The sequence below is a fragment of the Muscardinus avellanarius genome (assembly GCF_963383645.1).
Source record: "Muscardinus avellanarius genome assembly, chromosome: 3".
Lineage (NCBI taxonomy): Eukaryota > Metazoa > Chordata > Mammalia > Rodentia > Gliridae > Muscardinus > Muscardinus avellanarius.
Genome location: NC_137788.1, coordinates 128,248,919 through 128,263,924, shown reverse-complemented (window position 1 = coordinate 128,263,924; position 15,006 = coordinate 128,248,919). Strand labels below are relative to the sequence as shown.

The 15,006-nt window shown below is 44.3% G+C and overlaps 1 protein-coding gene across 4 annotated transcripts in view; it reads right to left on the bottom strand.

The window, feature by feature from the left end:
* TLN2 (talin 2) overlaps positions 1–15,006 on the bottom strand; it is a gene marked incomplete at its 5' end in the record, with an annotated part of 195,398 nt that overhangs the window by 108,163 nt on the left and 72,229 nt on the right. For 3 of the 4 annotated variants that reach the window (XM_080692223.1, XM_080692224.1, XM_080692225.1), the window contains 6 exons: positions 1,838–1,940; positions 4,523–4,651; positions 6,186–6,320; positions 9,639–9,752; positions 11,844–11,957; positions 13,645–13,773. In XM_080692223.1, the coding sequence (XP_080548349.1) occupies positions 1,838–1,940; positions 4,523–4,651; positions 6,186–6,320; positions 9,639–9,752; positions 11,844–11,957; positions 13,645–13,773 (724 nt within the window). Of the gene's footprint in view, positions 1–1,809; positions 1,941–4,522; positions 4,652–6,185; positions 6,321–9,638; positions 9,753–11,843; positions 11,958–13,644; positions 13,774–15,006 lie in introns of all 4 variants that reach the window. The other variant, XM_080692222.1, reaches the window with a different exon arrangement.

Genomic DNA, 15,006 nt, shown 5'->3' with positions numbered 1-15,006 from the left:
AGAGCACCCCAGTCTTAAAAAATGAGAAAAAGCTGGGCGTGGTGGTGCACGGTTGTAATCCCCGTGCTTGGGAGGCCGAGACAGGAGAATTGCACAGGTTTGAAGCCAGCCTCAGCTATTTAGCGAGGCTCTCAGCAATTTAGTGAGACTCTGTTTCCAAATAAAATATATAAAAAGAAAAATAGGTCTGGGAATATAGCTCGGAGGTAAATAAATAAATAAACTAATAATAAAACATGAGAAAAAGACAAACAAAATGGCCAACAAACATGAAATGGTCTCCAATCCCGTTGTTCATCAGAAAAAGCAAATTAAAATTAAAATGTGATCCTAAACTCTCCAAAGGGGCTAAAACTAAAAGACCGACAATACCAGCAGTGACAAGTGTGTGGAACGCACCGCAGAACGGAGTGCAGTGAACGTGGGCAGAGCCTCTGATCCGGCACCACTATTACTGGGGGTGACCTAGAGAAGGTCCAGTTATTTCACTCAACACTTATAAAACTGTTCATGGCAGTATTTGGGGGTAGGTCCCAAATATGTACCAACAGCATAAAGAATAACAGACATATTCATATAAGGAAATCCTATAGAAAGCAAAGGAAATGAAAGAGCTACTAATGTACTATAGGCGAGTCTCACAAACAGACCGCTGAGCAGAGGAAGCTTGACACCAGGAGACAAATACTGTGTGATTCCATTTACTCATGGGCCAAAGCCAGAAAAACTTATCTATGCCATAAGAGTCACGGGCATTTGCCTCTGCAGATCGAGAGGGCCACAGTGCTGGTTAAGAGGCCCGGGGTGGAAATGTTTCACTTCTTAATCTTGGTGGTGGCTTTCTGGGTGTGCTCAATCTGTGATAACTTACTGTCTTCCATACATGTGCTAGACCTCAGCAATAATGTATATTTTTTAAAAAGTCTAGGGGTTCTATTGCACAACAAAAGCAATAATGTATAGCTTAGTCCTCTCTACCTGATTCTCACTCCCAGAGATACTCAGTTCCTCAAGCTTTATTCCAGTATTTTGTATATTGACAGGCTATTTAAATAAAGTGACTATACTCAAATGTCTTTATTTTTAAATGTCAGAGTTGTATAGACCGCCTACTATGGTAACATTTTCTTCTTGAGTAGGTTTCCGGTTTCCTTAGAATTAAACAACCTGTTTCTTAGACAGACTCCTATTTAGGGCATCTCCTGCCTTTCCCATCTCCAGGCAAAACCAATCCTCTCAGGCCCCCAGCCACCCCAGTGTGAAGCACCAATCGGCTTGTTCCTTTGTGGCTTCCCTTCCCCTGGAGAGCCTGTGGCTTGTGCTTACTCAGTTCCATCACTTCTCCCTCATCGCTCTTGCATCTTCCAAACTGACATCATATTTGTTGCCTTGTCTTCTCTCTCTCCCTCCCTCTTTCTCTCCCTCTCTCTGCCCTGTTTTATTACTTTATTTTGAAACAGGCCCTCACTAAGTTGCTCAGGGCCTTGCTAATTTGCTGAGGCTGACCTCCATCCTGTGATCCTCCTTTCTCTGCCTCCCAAGTCCTGGGATTTACAGGTGTGCGTCACCATGCCCAGCTCTAACTTTTAAAACAATTCTTCTACTTTAATGGGATTTCTGGAGTGAGAGATCATCTTAAGAGTCTAATAGGGGCAACCCACAAATAATTTGCGAATCACTTTATTAGTAATAAGCCTAGTAGCAAGCACATGGAAAGTGTTTGAAAAATTTGCTGTGAACTGCTGGAAAAACAAAAAGAGCCAGGTTAAGCGCCGAATCAGCCCACCCACGGCATCTACGCTCGGCCACTCGGCATCATGAAGGGCATCATTCTCACCTGTGTAGTGCTCGTTGCCCTGGGCCGCGCAGGTGAGGAGCTGCGCCATAGAGGAGCCCACTGCTTTAGAGGTGCTTCCCAGGTCCTGAGCACATTTTTCCAGCTATAAGAAAATCCAAGGGGGAGAAAATTTAGAGGACAAGAAACATCCACTGAGGCCTCTGCATAATTTAGAATAATGCACTTTCCCATCTAACACTCCCATGGTGCTGAGCAGCTGCAGGGGGACACGGCCAAAGAGCCCGGCTTAAGAATAAGCAAATCTGGGTGCATACCTCTGCTCTCTGTTATCAGCTGTGTGAGACTGGGTAAGTTACTCCAAGCCTCAGCATTCTGAGATCTTAATACCTGGCTGAGAATGTCTTCAGAGAATGAACGTAGGTTCTCAAGTGGTAGCTATTAGCATTATGTCTTTAGAAGCTCATTTAGAAAGTCTGCAACAAATTCTCAGCCGGCATTAATTATGCCTTGGCAGGAAGCGGGCAGGCATCCAGCTGCACCACCGTCTTGGCATGTGGGACCATTAACAGTGCTCAGTTTGATAATTATACTTTGAGGAGTTCCAACTGATAGGAACTGCAAGAGAAACACAGGTCTGGAGCGGCAAATGAGATCACTGAAATGGGCAAAGCGCTGGCTTCCCACAAACAGCATGCCCTCCTGCTTTGTAGATGGAACAAATTCAGAGCAGAGTCAGTCGAGGCCTGGGGATGGATGGCTATTTGATTAGTAGATGAGGACAATATTTTGGGAGAGGATGTCCAGGCATACCGTGAGAATGCAGAAAGGTTTACGAGAATACATACAGCTCTAATCCTACAATATCTGTTCTAAGAGAGGCCTTGCCTCCAAATGAAATTATAGTCTGGCCTGTTACAGCTAACAATATAACACAGTACGTGTTTTTTGTTTTTGTTTTTCAGTCCTGGAAATGGAACCCACAGGCATTCTACTTCCGACCTACAACCCCAGCCCTATTTTTTATTCTTTATATTGAAACAGGGTCTCACTGAGTTGGAAACGGTCTAAGTAGCTGAGGCTGTCCATGAAGCACAATCCTCCTGCCTCAGCCTCCCACATGTTTGATTACAAGCATGAGCCATCACACCCAGCTTTTTTTCTTAGGACAAACACATTCTTTAAAAATTATATGATGTCTCTTGCAGCCTACCTGACCCATTCTTTGATGGAAAGGTAAAATTCATACTATGTCAGCCTCTCTTGGAGTTCCCAGAATACGAGTTTGTAGAGAGAAAGTGGAACAATTTCCAAAGCTTCTGGCCCAAGAGCCAATTCTACTGCTCTCATTAGCTGGGTGACTTTAATTGACAGCCTCTCTAAACCTATGTTTATTTGTCTTTCTAATTAGATGTAACTTGATTTAACAGTATTTTCTGAGTGCTTCCTAATACCAGGCATTGGTCTTGGCATATTAAATGTTCCTGAAGTCCTTTACATTCTAAAAGTCTTCAGTTTAAGAGCACCAGTAACTAAGAGTAGAGGCTCTCAGGGCTGGGGGTGTAGGCTGGGGCAAGGCATGTGCCCAGCACGCACAAGGCACTGGGATTGAGCTCCCCACATGAGTTGTGGAGTCCTGCAGATCTGGATTCAAACCTTGGTTCTGCCACTGACAGATAACATTGGGCAGAAGAGTGAGAATCTTTATGCCTTTGTTTTCTCAGGTGGAAATGGATTTGATAAAATTTGTTCATTCGGGTTACTATCAGGATAAACTAGACTATGTATGGGTAGTGCCTAAAAGGTACTTAATAAATGGTGGCATTATAATTTACAATGTTCAAACAAATGTGGGAGGGTAAGTCATGAGGACTGATAAAATTTTAGCCAATAAAACCATGTTGCAAGAATTGGGCGGTATCATGATATGATCAAATTTGATCTGTGGCACCATCATTCCATTTACAGTTGAAGCTTTATTGAATTAAAGTGTTTTGCTGATGTACTTCCCAGGGCCTTGGATTAAGTAAAGGTGATTGTTTTCTAAAACATGATTGGTGAGTCAGGGATGGTGGTGCATGCTTGCAATTCCAGTACTTGGGAAGCTAGCCAAAAGGATCGCAGGTTTTTGGCCAGCCTCGGCTACTTAGGGAGTCCCTCTGCAACTTAGTGAGACCCTGTTTCAAAATAAAGAATAAAACGTAAGGCTGGGGTATAGCTTGCATAGGTTCAATCTCCAATATAGAAAAAAAAAAAAAGGACTGGTGGTCATCATTTTTGTTTGCCATTATAGACTCACTGCCACCCAACTCATGGGCACCCCAGACGCAGAGGGGGCACCAACCATAGCTAGTTGATGATACAGCAGGTTCTAGGAGCCCGAGCTCCTGGCTTCAGATCTAGTCTCATTAGCTGCACAAGACACTCTTCAATAAAAGGCCACAGCATTACAACACTGGCTCCAAGCACTACCATTTATCTCAGACCAGAAAGTGAGGTAAATACTAGCAGATGCCTGTTTATTCTCAGCCAGACCCCAGGAAACACACACAGGACAATCATTTGAGACTTCTACTGGATGATCCTATCTAGAGGGATTTCTAGAGAAATGTGGCTAGTCTAGGGTACGGTGTTCAAAGTGCTTGAAATTTAGGGACACTAACTCTTCTAACAAGGTCTCCACATGATAACAAGAGGCAGCCACACCCGCTGGTTCCCACGGCTCACCGTTTCCCCCGGAAGTGGCTTCAGCTGACTCTCCGCGGCCGCCATCTTGGCATCCTGCAGCTCTTTCTTAAGTGTCTGCACCGTGTTCAGAGCAGAGTCGATTTCCATAGGACCACAGGCTTCATGGGCCTGCCAACAGAGGGCAGAGGATGTGCACAGTCAGCTTGCAAAAGTGTCCCCAGTACTTTGCAACACATAGAATGCTTTCCTGGATATACTCAGGGATTCTCTGAATCCAGTAGTAGGAAGCAGAGGTAGCATGGAACTCTCCAGAGAGTAAAACCAGCCTCAGTCAGGACCTTGGTGTTAACTTCCCTAAATAATCAATCATGTATGACTCCTTGAAGCGATTTCATCTTCAGACTCTGGGACCCTTCAGTCATTGTCCGGGGTTGTCGAGAGAGGGCACCTGGTACCGTATGTGCTCACACAGAGTCTGAGTAAGTATTCAGTGAATGAGCAACCAACCCAGGACGATGGGGCAAATCTGTATCAAACACAATCTCTACACATTTCTAGATGATGAATAGTTATCATTCCACAATGAAGATCATAAGGGTTTGTTTCCTTTCAGTTATTTAAGGAAACAATTTCATTCTCTTGATCATTTAGAACATTGGTTGCCCAATATTGTGATGCACACCCCTAACACACTCATTATTATATACACATATAATCATGATCAGGACAGTAAACACAGGTAAATCATAATTTCCCTGCTTTTTTAGTTAACAATAGCAGCAGTACGTTTTAATTAATCGATTTCTATTGGCCAGTATTATTAGGGGAGGGAACTGAGGCACAGAAACGCTAACTTGTCCACAGAAATGCTAATCGAGTCAAGGACAGGGTCAGAATTGGAGTGCAAGATGTCTTATTCCACAGTCTGCAAACTTAAACCTTATATTACATAAAAAATTTTGCAAGCACCCCAGTGTATTCCTACACCTAGAAGACAGGCCTGAGTCCTGCCTCCCTTCCCCTTTGGAGCTCACTGTTCAGAGCAGCTGTTAGATGTGGGAGTCATAAAATTTCCTGGGAAAACTTACTAAAAGGCAGATGTTCTGATTCTAGGGCCCAAGATTCTGATTTGGCTGCTCAGAGACAAGGCCCGGGATTCTGCATTTTATCGAGTAGTCCTGGGTGATTCCAATGCAGTGGTTCCAGGATGTCTCTGAGAACAGAGCTGAACATACTTCTTTGCTGGATACAGTCTAGGACTGAATGCTTTTCTCTGGCAATGCATTACACTGCTCACATTAAGCATTCAAATCAGCTCCCACTTTTTTCCCTTAACAAATTTGAGTCTGCTTATTTCTATAAAGGCATTGTTACAATAAATAAAAATGAATTCATTCTAGAACTTCATGCTGATACCACATCAGAGCAACACAAAAGTCCTTTGGCAATTAATAAGTTTCAGAGACTGAGATTTATTTAGCCCCAAATTCTGTTCCACTAAGACCCTTAAGGTGAATGCTTCCACGTAAGATATGAAAACTTTTCAGGGCAAAACAGATAGATAAAGATGATTTTCAAAGTAAAATTTCTAGTAGTTGGGAGGCTGAGACAGCAGGATCACAGGTTAGAAGCCAGCCTCAGCAACGTAGCGAGGCCCCATTCCTGAGGAGCTAACTGCTTGGACAGGGCCAGCCCCACTTGCCTTCTGTGAGGCGGTGCGCAGCTCGGCCAAACTGGTGGCCAGGTTCTTGGCACACTGGCTCAGCTGCATGGCTGCAGCCTGGTCACTCACTGTGGGCACTGCGGCCTTGGCAGAGGAGACCATCTTGCTTCCAGGCTGTGGAGAAAGGAAGAGAAAGTGAGATGGTATCTGGGGTGGCAAGAGGCAGAGAAGTCCCCAGCAATGCCATCACAGCCGTCAGAACTCACCGCACCCTAAAAAGAGGAACAGATCCCAGTCGCCAGTTCCCAAACCTGGCCCTGAAACTGCACCCCCAAATCAGATACCCTAGGGCAGTACATTCTAAAATGTTATAAAAAAGAAGTCTGTGTCATGGGATGTGGGTTAAAAGAAGCAAAACTAACAGTTACTTGAAATTGTCATTTGAAACAAGACCCCAAAGGCACAACAAATTAAAAGGTGAATCCATACATGGAATTGCATGGAACTGAAGAGCTTCTGTTCAGCAAAGGAAACTGTCAAGAACCTCAACTGAGAGCCAACAGAATGGGAGAAGATTTTTGCCACCTATTCCTCAGATAGAGGACTAATATCTAGAATATACATAGAACTCAAGAAACTCAACACTAAATAAATAAATCATCCAATCAAAAAATGAGCAAGTGAAGTAAATAGACACTTCACAAAAGAAGAAATTCAAATGGCCAATAAATGCATGAAAAAATGCTCAATGTCCTTGGCAACCAGAGAGATGCAAATCAAAACTACTCTGAGATTTCACCTAACTCCAACTAGAATGGCAATCATTCAAAACACAAACAACAAATGCTGGTGAGGATGTGGAGAAGTGGGAACTCTAAAACATTGTTAGTGGGATTGCAAATTAGTGCAACCACTTTGGAAAACAGTATGGAGAATCCTCAGAAGAATGGGAACAAATCTATCATTCGATCCAGCAATACCACTTCTGGGTATCTATCCAAAAGAAAGGAAACCAAACTACCAAACTAATGCATGTGTATCTATGTTCATAGCTGCACAATTCACCAGAGCCTAACTATGGAACCAGCCAAGATGTCCATCAACAGATGAATGGATTACAAAACTGTGGGATATGTACACAATGGAACTTTACTCAGCCATTAAAAAAAACTCAATTACATCATTTTCAGGGAAATGGATGGAACTGGAGGACATTATGCTAAGCAAGATTAGTCACAAAAAATAAGAAATAGGATGTTTTCCCTAATATGTGAAAGTTAAGGAGAAATGGGTCATAGGAGGAACTCTAGATGAAAAAGGAAATCCTACAGAGGAGCAAACAAGACAACCTAAATGAAGGGATGGGAAGGAGGAAGAAGGAAATTATCTAAAACACAAAAGTACTTAAACATATCAAAGTCAACCACTAAGCCAAGCAAGAGAAGGAGGGATGAGGAGGGAATGGGGTGGGAATTGGGTAGGGGCTAAATGGATGATGTGTACATGTATGTCCACACAAGTTTTTTTTTTTACCTCAATATGATGTGTGAATATAATGCATCAATAAAAAATAAAAAAAATATAAAAAAACCAAGAGCTCCTAATCAAACAGGTTTCTTGATATAGCTCTTTTTCTAGGTTTCAAATATATACAATGGACTATTTTGAAAAATGAACTCAGAACAAACCAATAAAGCAACCTCACATTTTGCAAGCATTTAGGTTGGGTGTGGTGGTGCATGCTTATAATCCCAGTACTTGGGAGGCAGACACAGGAGTATTGCAAGTTCAAAGCCAGCCTCAGCAGCTTACTGAGGCTCTCAGCAACTTAGTGAGACCCTGTTTCCAAATAAAATATAAAAATAGGTCTGGGGTATATCCTGGAGGTAGAAAGCCCCTGGGTTCACCCCAGCACCAAACAACAACAACAACAACAACAACAACAACAACAACAACAACAAAACTAAAGTGTATGAAAAATGCTTAGCAATGTGAAAATCAAGGGAACACAAAATCAAAAAGAATTTTACAGAGAAAGCTGGCACAAACATGCTTAAGTGCTAAACTCTGCATCTTATAAAAGATGTATAAAAAAGTATGCTCTATCTATTGATAGTTGTAAATTTAGATTTGTCCAACCTCTTAGAAGGGAAATTTTGCAAAATGTATTGAGCAAGTTTAAGATGTATAAACTTTTTGACCTGTCAGTTCTATGTATTTTAAACTTGCCTCTTTTTCATAAATATCTAAGTATCTATAATAGCAGAGTTAAAAGAACAAAAGACACAAGAAAAACAAGGTCAGAGACAGAGGGGCAGGAAGAGCACATCTACCTTGCTCTACCACAACGCCTTTAGTCCTGCCAGGTGGGGACTCCATGCACTGGCCCTGGCTTCTCTCACAGAAAGGGAAACACTCTTTCCAAGTCATAAGTCTCCATGTTCCAAAGGTAAAATAAGCTGCTTGCAACCCTGTCTCTAGCAATTTACCCTAAGGAAGTAGCTCAAGAGAGTATACAGATCTGGGCAAAGAATATGATCACGTTATAAGTTGTTTATGATGGCATAAAATGAAAAACCTGTATGTCCAGTGCTGGGAGAATAAGCACAGAGTATAGCCATATGATAGAAACTTGATCAAAAAAAATCTTTATATGTTACATGAAATGAGCCCAAAGGTTCTTTGCAGTAAATCCCAATTTGAAAGAATATATATAAATATTCATATATGTATATATACATATTATACACATACATACATGCATGTATGCATCCGTGTGCATAGTTAAACATGAGGAAATAGATCAAAACACTCATGTTTTAGCTCTGTTTCTTGGTGGCACAGCACTTGAAAAATCACCACAATGGATGTCACTGGTCCTTCAAGCATGGGTTGAACTAAACAGAGAAGAGGAGTGGACCTGTCTCATCATACCAGCTGACTGAGATACAAGTCCAGAGCACGCGCTGGTGCAGCCGTGAGGTCTGAATACAAGAAGCATGTAAAAGAGGCCTCTCTCCACAGCCTCAAGTACTCATTCCATTCTTCTTAAAATGCATCGAGCCCGTGTACCCCGCACAGGGCTGACAATCCTGGCCAGCTATTGAAATGCCACAGGAACGCTCCCATTTTGGAGAAGACTGTACTCGCTTCCTGTGTTTTTCCAGTCCGTGATGACAGCATTAGGTGTTCTAGAAACCTAAAGCAATGTGAGGTCCTGGGCTGTTCATCCCAACTTGTTCTCTTCAAGGAGGAATAAATAAAATACTCCGAAGGCAAATGGATCACACACTGTCTCCCCAGGGCGCCTCCCCTGCCTATTAGCATTTCTCTTTGCGGAGAGAAACCTGCCTCTTCTAACCCAGATGCACAGAGAGGCCTGCAAGGCTCTTATGCAGAGATGTAGTTAAGGCTGTAGGATCCACTCTTTCCTCTCCTTAAGGATGACAGGCAGCCCCTGGGTTAAGACCGAGGCGACTCCTTCTGTGTTACCTGGAGGAAGTTCTGGCTGGAGACGATGAGAGCCAGCTGGGCACTGAGGTCTTCTGCTTGGGCTTGACTCCCTCTCACCCCCTGGACCAGCTGAGGGATGTGGTCAGCCACTGCCTATGGGAAGCAAGAAGGTAAGAGACTGAGCACAGCCAGAGAGGGAAAAAGACCCAAGTGAGTTGTCTCCTGGATGTGCTGTCTGCTCCTAGGGGAACCAGTTCTAGGACTTGGATCCACACAGCACCGCTAGCCTGTTGGCTCCTGGCCAATGCTAATTCTCATCCTCTGAGTCCTCTTCTCTCTCCCAGACCAACTGTGGTCCCGAGGGTCTCAGAGTGTTTGGTGGAAGACAATTCTCCATAGTGAAGCACTAATTTCCCCAGTTTCAACTCACACTAGTCCAACCAATAAGATTGCACGGTGAGAATTAAAAAACATATACAATGCACAGGTGGATAAACTAAAGTTTTATGATCCCATGAGCAGAAAACTGAGAAATACTCAGCTGCCGGCATATGAAAGCCCTCTGGCCTCTTACTTTGCAGGCCTGCATTCTGCATCCCAGCTCTCATGGGGTCATGGCTCCTCTTGCTCTAAGCTGCACTTTTGTTCTCAAAATGGAAAAGCCAAAGCCCAGGGTAAAGGATTCGGCAAAGCAGCACCACAACATGGTAACCATCTCCTGAGGTGCCTCAGGAGTGGAGTCTTCCACATTTCCTCTCTGTGCCACTCCCCTCTGATGACCCAGGCAACTGAGGCCCCAGCCCCACAGACCATCATTGCTGGTGCTGGTACACAGAGCATCCTGGCCTGATGACACATCTTTTCTTTTTTTTTTTTTTTTTTTTTGGTGGTACTGGGGTTCCTGGAAGCCCTTCTACCTCCGGGCTACACTCCCAGACCTATTTTAACATTTTTATTTGGAAACAGGGTCTCCTAAGCCAGCGCGCGTGGCTGGCTTTGAACCTGCACAATCCTCCTGTCTCTGCCTCCCAAGCACGGGGATTACAAGCGTGCGCCACCACACCCGGCGATGACACATCTTTTCTAAGAACCAGCAGCAGCAAGGGTTAAAGACATATTTCTGTGGAAATTTCCCCAGGCCCTTTCCAGGACTGTTGGTTCTAGTAATTGCAGGGATGCTCACGGGTCTAGCATCTTCATCCCTCTGCAAAAGAGAGAGAGCACCGTGAGCAGTACTGTGCTCCCTGAGAGGAGGAAAGGCCATTTTCCCAGCCCTGCTGGAGCCAAATGGAGGCCAGAGCAGGAGAGGACAGCCCACAGCAGGCCTTGCCTCCACAAGCCCCTCTCCTTCCGCACAGTCCGAGCAGAGTGCCCAGGGCCCTGGTGCATGGCTGAGGCTCTTCCTCCTGGAGCTTTCAGTCCTCAGTAGGGGCCTCTGGGGCCAGGAATAGAGGACTCCAGGCAGTTCTGAAGAAGGAAAGCCATGTCCAAAGTAGAGGCAGCAACACCCCTCATGTGTGACTCATTATTTTACAGGGGAGATTTTAAGGAGACAGAAAGCAGTTAACTCTCCTAACCTAAGGCCATCGGGAATCTCCAACCAGACATCGCCCCACACATGCGCAGTGGCTCTACCAGTGGATTTGACACCTGGCACCATTTTGACACGTCCTGGGAGAGTTAACTTCCTGAGCCTGAAGAGTAGGCCACAAAGGCACCTGGGGAGCAGCTGGCCTGGACACAGCAGCCAGGCCCAGGTGCCAGGAGACAGAGACAAACAGACAAAGGAAAGCACGAAAGCAGCATCATGCAGCTTCAATGGAATGAAATAAATCCTCAAGGTGCTTTAGCAGAAAGCAGGAAACCAGCTCCACTCCAGTGAGCCCAGACTGAACATGAAGGCCTTCTCTGGGGGGTGGGCGGGGCTTCCAGAAATCCAATGCTTCATTACTATTTCAGAGCACTAAAATGGCCTCCTCATTGATTCTCTTTGATTTAAGTCTCTCAAAAAGAACGTGGACAAAGGAAGTAAAATACTGGGGGGGGGGGGTATTGTCCATACCCTCCCTCCAAACACTGGCTATTTGCTTAATGGACAAAAACCAGACGTGGGTATACCTGGAACATGGAGCCAGAACAAATTAGATTAGGGCCCGGGAAGACCTGTCTTAACTCAGTTAGCAGGGTGCTCAGCGTTCTAATGCTATCACGACCGTCTATAGTGGACCAGCCCCGGAGCCTCACCTTGCAGCTCTGGACCAGCTGCTGCTGGGCGGCGGGGTTCTTGTTGGAAATAGCTGCATTCTGTGAGGCCGCGATGGTCTGCGTAGCTGCGGCTGCAGCCTGCTTAGCTGCAATCTGCAGAGGAGAGAGAGAGAGGTGAGTTTGGGTTTACATAGGCAAACATGCATGTCCAAATCTGTCACCTCTGCCCCAGCCCTGCTCAGGATGGACAGGGCTTTGCTGTTCTAAGGGAGCCCCATGGACAGAGTCCTCCTTTAAAAAGCCACTAAGAATCTAACCAGGCGCCCCTGATATCAGGCCTGGGTTTGCACTCCTGCGATAAGGATAGTGGGCGTGGTGGCGCCCGCCTGTAATCCCAGTACTTGGGAGGCTGAGACAGGAGAACTGCAGGTTTGAAATCAGCCTCAGCAATTTAGTGAGACCCTGCTTCAAAATAAAAAAAATTTTAAAAAGGCTGAGGGTATAGCTGGGAGGTAGAATGCCCCTGGTTAAGTCTCTAGTGAAATAAAGGAAAGAAAGAAAGAAAAGGAACAAGAGCAATTTCAAGACCATGATGGCAGTAGTAAGCAGCGCTACCCAGTCCAGGCGCTCAGGGTAAAAGATTCTTCCCTCAGAGCACAGGCTGCTTGCAGGGTCCAGCACAGATGCAGGTGCTCACGAGTTTGCTCTCAGAACACCAGGAGGCTCCTAGCTCAGGAACACGTGCTCCCTGGTAGGCACAGTGTTACACTCCTGTAATCCCACCTGCTCAGGAGGCTGAGAGGAGGGTCCAAGGCCAGCCCAAGCAATTTAGTGAGATCCTGTCTCAAAGTAGAACAATGTTTAAAAAGGGCTGGGATGTAGCTCAGTGGTAGAGTACCTCTGGGTTTAATCCCCAGTACTGCAAAAAGAAAGAAAGAAAAAGAAACATGTGTCCCCAGTGTACTAAATTGCTCTCACCGCCTCTTCTTTAAGCTTAACAAGGCTAATCTTCTAGATCACAGCAGGCTGGATATGAAGAGATTCCTCAGGGGGCAGGACCTCAGCCTCCAACCCCCACCTTTTATCATAAAGGTCTCTTGTTTGCACTCTTGAAAGAAATTAAATGTTTCTGCTATATACATTGTGCCAGTTACAATTTCAACTCTTTTGTCAGAATACTCTGAAAAATTCTGGGCGTGGTGGCGCACGCTTGTAATCCCTGCACTTGAGAGGCGGAGATAGGAGGATCGCCCTGGTTCAAAGCCAGCCGCGCTGGCTTAAGAGACCCTATTTCCAAATAAAAAAATATAAAAATAGATCTGGGAATGTAGCCCGGAGGTAGAAGGGCTTCCAGGAACCCCAGTACTACCCCCCCCAAAAAAAGAATACTCTGAAAAATGACAAAAATATTTCTTTTCATTTCCCTCCCATACCCCTCTCAACTAAACCTGTTCCCTACCACCGGTCTTTCGGAATCTGTGTTTTCTATAGAAAACTCTGAAAAAAAAAAAAAAAAAAGCCATTGCCTCCAACAAAATACAAACATTTTCAGTAAATGGTCCTTCCTGATGTGTGCAGGAAAAGAAAGCCTAGTTCTGCCGGAAAAAAGAGTGCATTCTACTTCTGAATGTTAGAAAGGATTTTAGCTTTTGGAAGCTGTGAACTACAACCATTTTTCAAAATTGTCTCAGTGCCTTTAGAGTACCTAAGCTATCCCACAAGATTGTTAGCCTTGATTTAGATTTCTTATTTGGACATCATTTTGTTGATTCAACTATTTTTTCAAATAACTCTTCGCACTGTAAGACAGGCATCCCAGAAAGCCAGCTTCTCTCCTGACCTCCAGCCGGTTGACGATTTTTTTCTTAATCGCATTCTGGGCGGCAGCATTGGTTGCTACTCGGAGACCTTCTGCAGCTTCTCTCAGCCTCTGCTGCTGGTCTTCATTCTCTGGGTTAGCTGCAGCTCCCTGGGAATGTCAAAATAAAAATTTCACGTGGTCTAGCAAGCAGTATGCCTCAGTCATTGAATGCATGCCTTTAATTTGACTTTTTCCTCATAATAGAAAGTATTTGGAAGAGAAAGCCAAGGCTGCAAACAGTGACTTTATGATAAAGATGTTTCCTCTCACAACCAGGAATGCTTACCAGGGGACGTTTCAAACATGCACAGATCAACAGTGTTCAGGAGTAATAATTAAACTCTAGAGATCATAGCCTTGGTTGCCCATACAAATGACCCTGGAGTCAGAAACCCATAGTATAAAAGGCATAAGATAGTATACGTTGCCCGATGAAAATGTACAGTTTTTATGTATGAGCTAAAAATAAATTTAAATAAAAATAGATACATTTTACTCTGGCCTGGAGATACTTTTTGTGTATGATATAAGAAGTATGCGGCCAGGCGTGGTGGCACACGCTTGTAATCCCTGCGCTTGGGAGGTAGAGCCAGGAAGATCGTGTAGGTTCGAAGCCAGCCGCACTGGCTTAAGAGACCCTGTTTCCACAAAAAAAAAAAGTAAAAAATAGGTCTGGGAGTGTAGCCCATGGGAGTGTATCCCGGAGGTAGAAGGGCTTCCAGGAACCCCAGTACCACCAAAAAAAAAAAAAAAAAAAAAAAAGAAGAAGTGGGAGGAGTGATTTTCTTTCAGCAGGATGCACAGGGTGCCAGAATCATTTACTTTTTATTTTTTAAGAATCCTTTTAGCTGGGGTGATGGCGCACGCTTGTAATTCCAGCATTTGGGAGGCTGAGACCAGAGGATCGTGGTTTGAGGACAGTCTCAGCTACTTAGTGAGGCCCTCTGCAACTCAGTGAGACCCTGTTTTAAGATAAAGAATTAAAAAAAAAATAGGGCAGAAGGATGTAGCTCAGAAGTTGAATGCCCTGGGTTCCATGCCCAAACTCCCCCCCCCACACACACACAAATTCTTTTTACTGAGTTGAAATACTCTCGTGACAACTATGAAAAGGTTGATCTTCTAGAAACAGAGAATAGACTGGTGGTTATTATAGGCTAGGGAGGGAGAAAGAGGGGTGCTAACAGATATAGGGGTGCAGCTGATAGGATGAATTACTTCTAATGTTTTTTTTTTTTGCACAGGCAGGTAATTATGGTTGACAACTAATTATATATTTAAGAATAGCTGTAGAGAAGATTTTGGCAGTTCCTAGAACAAAGAAATGATAAATGATTAAAG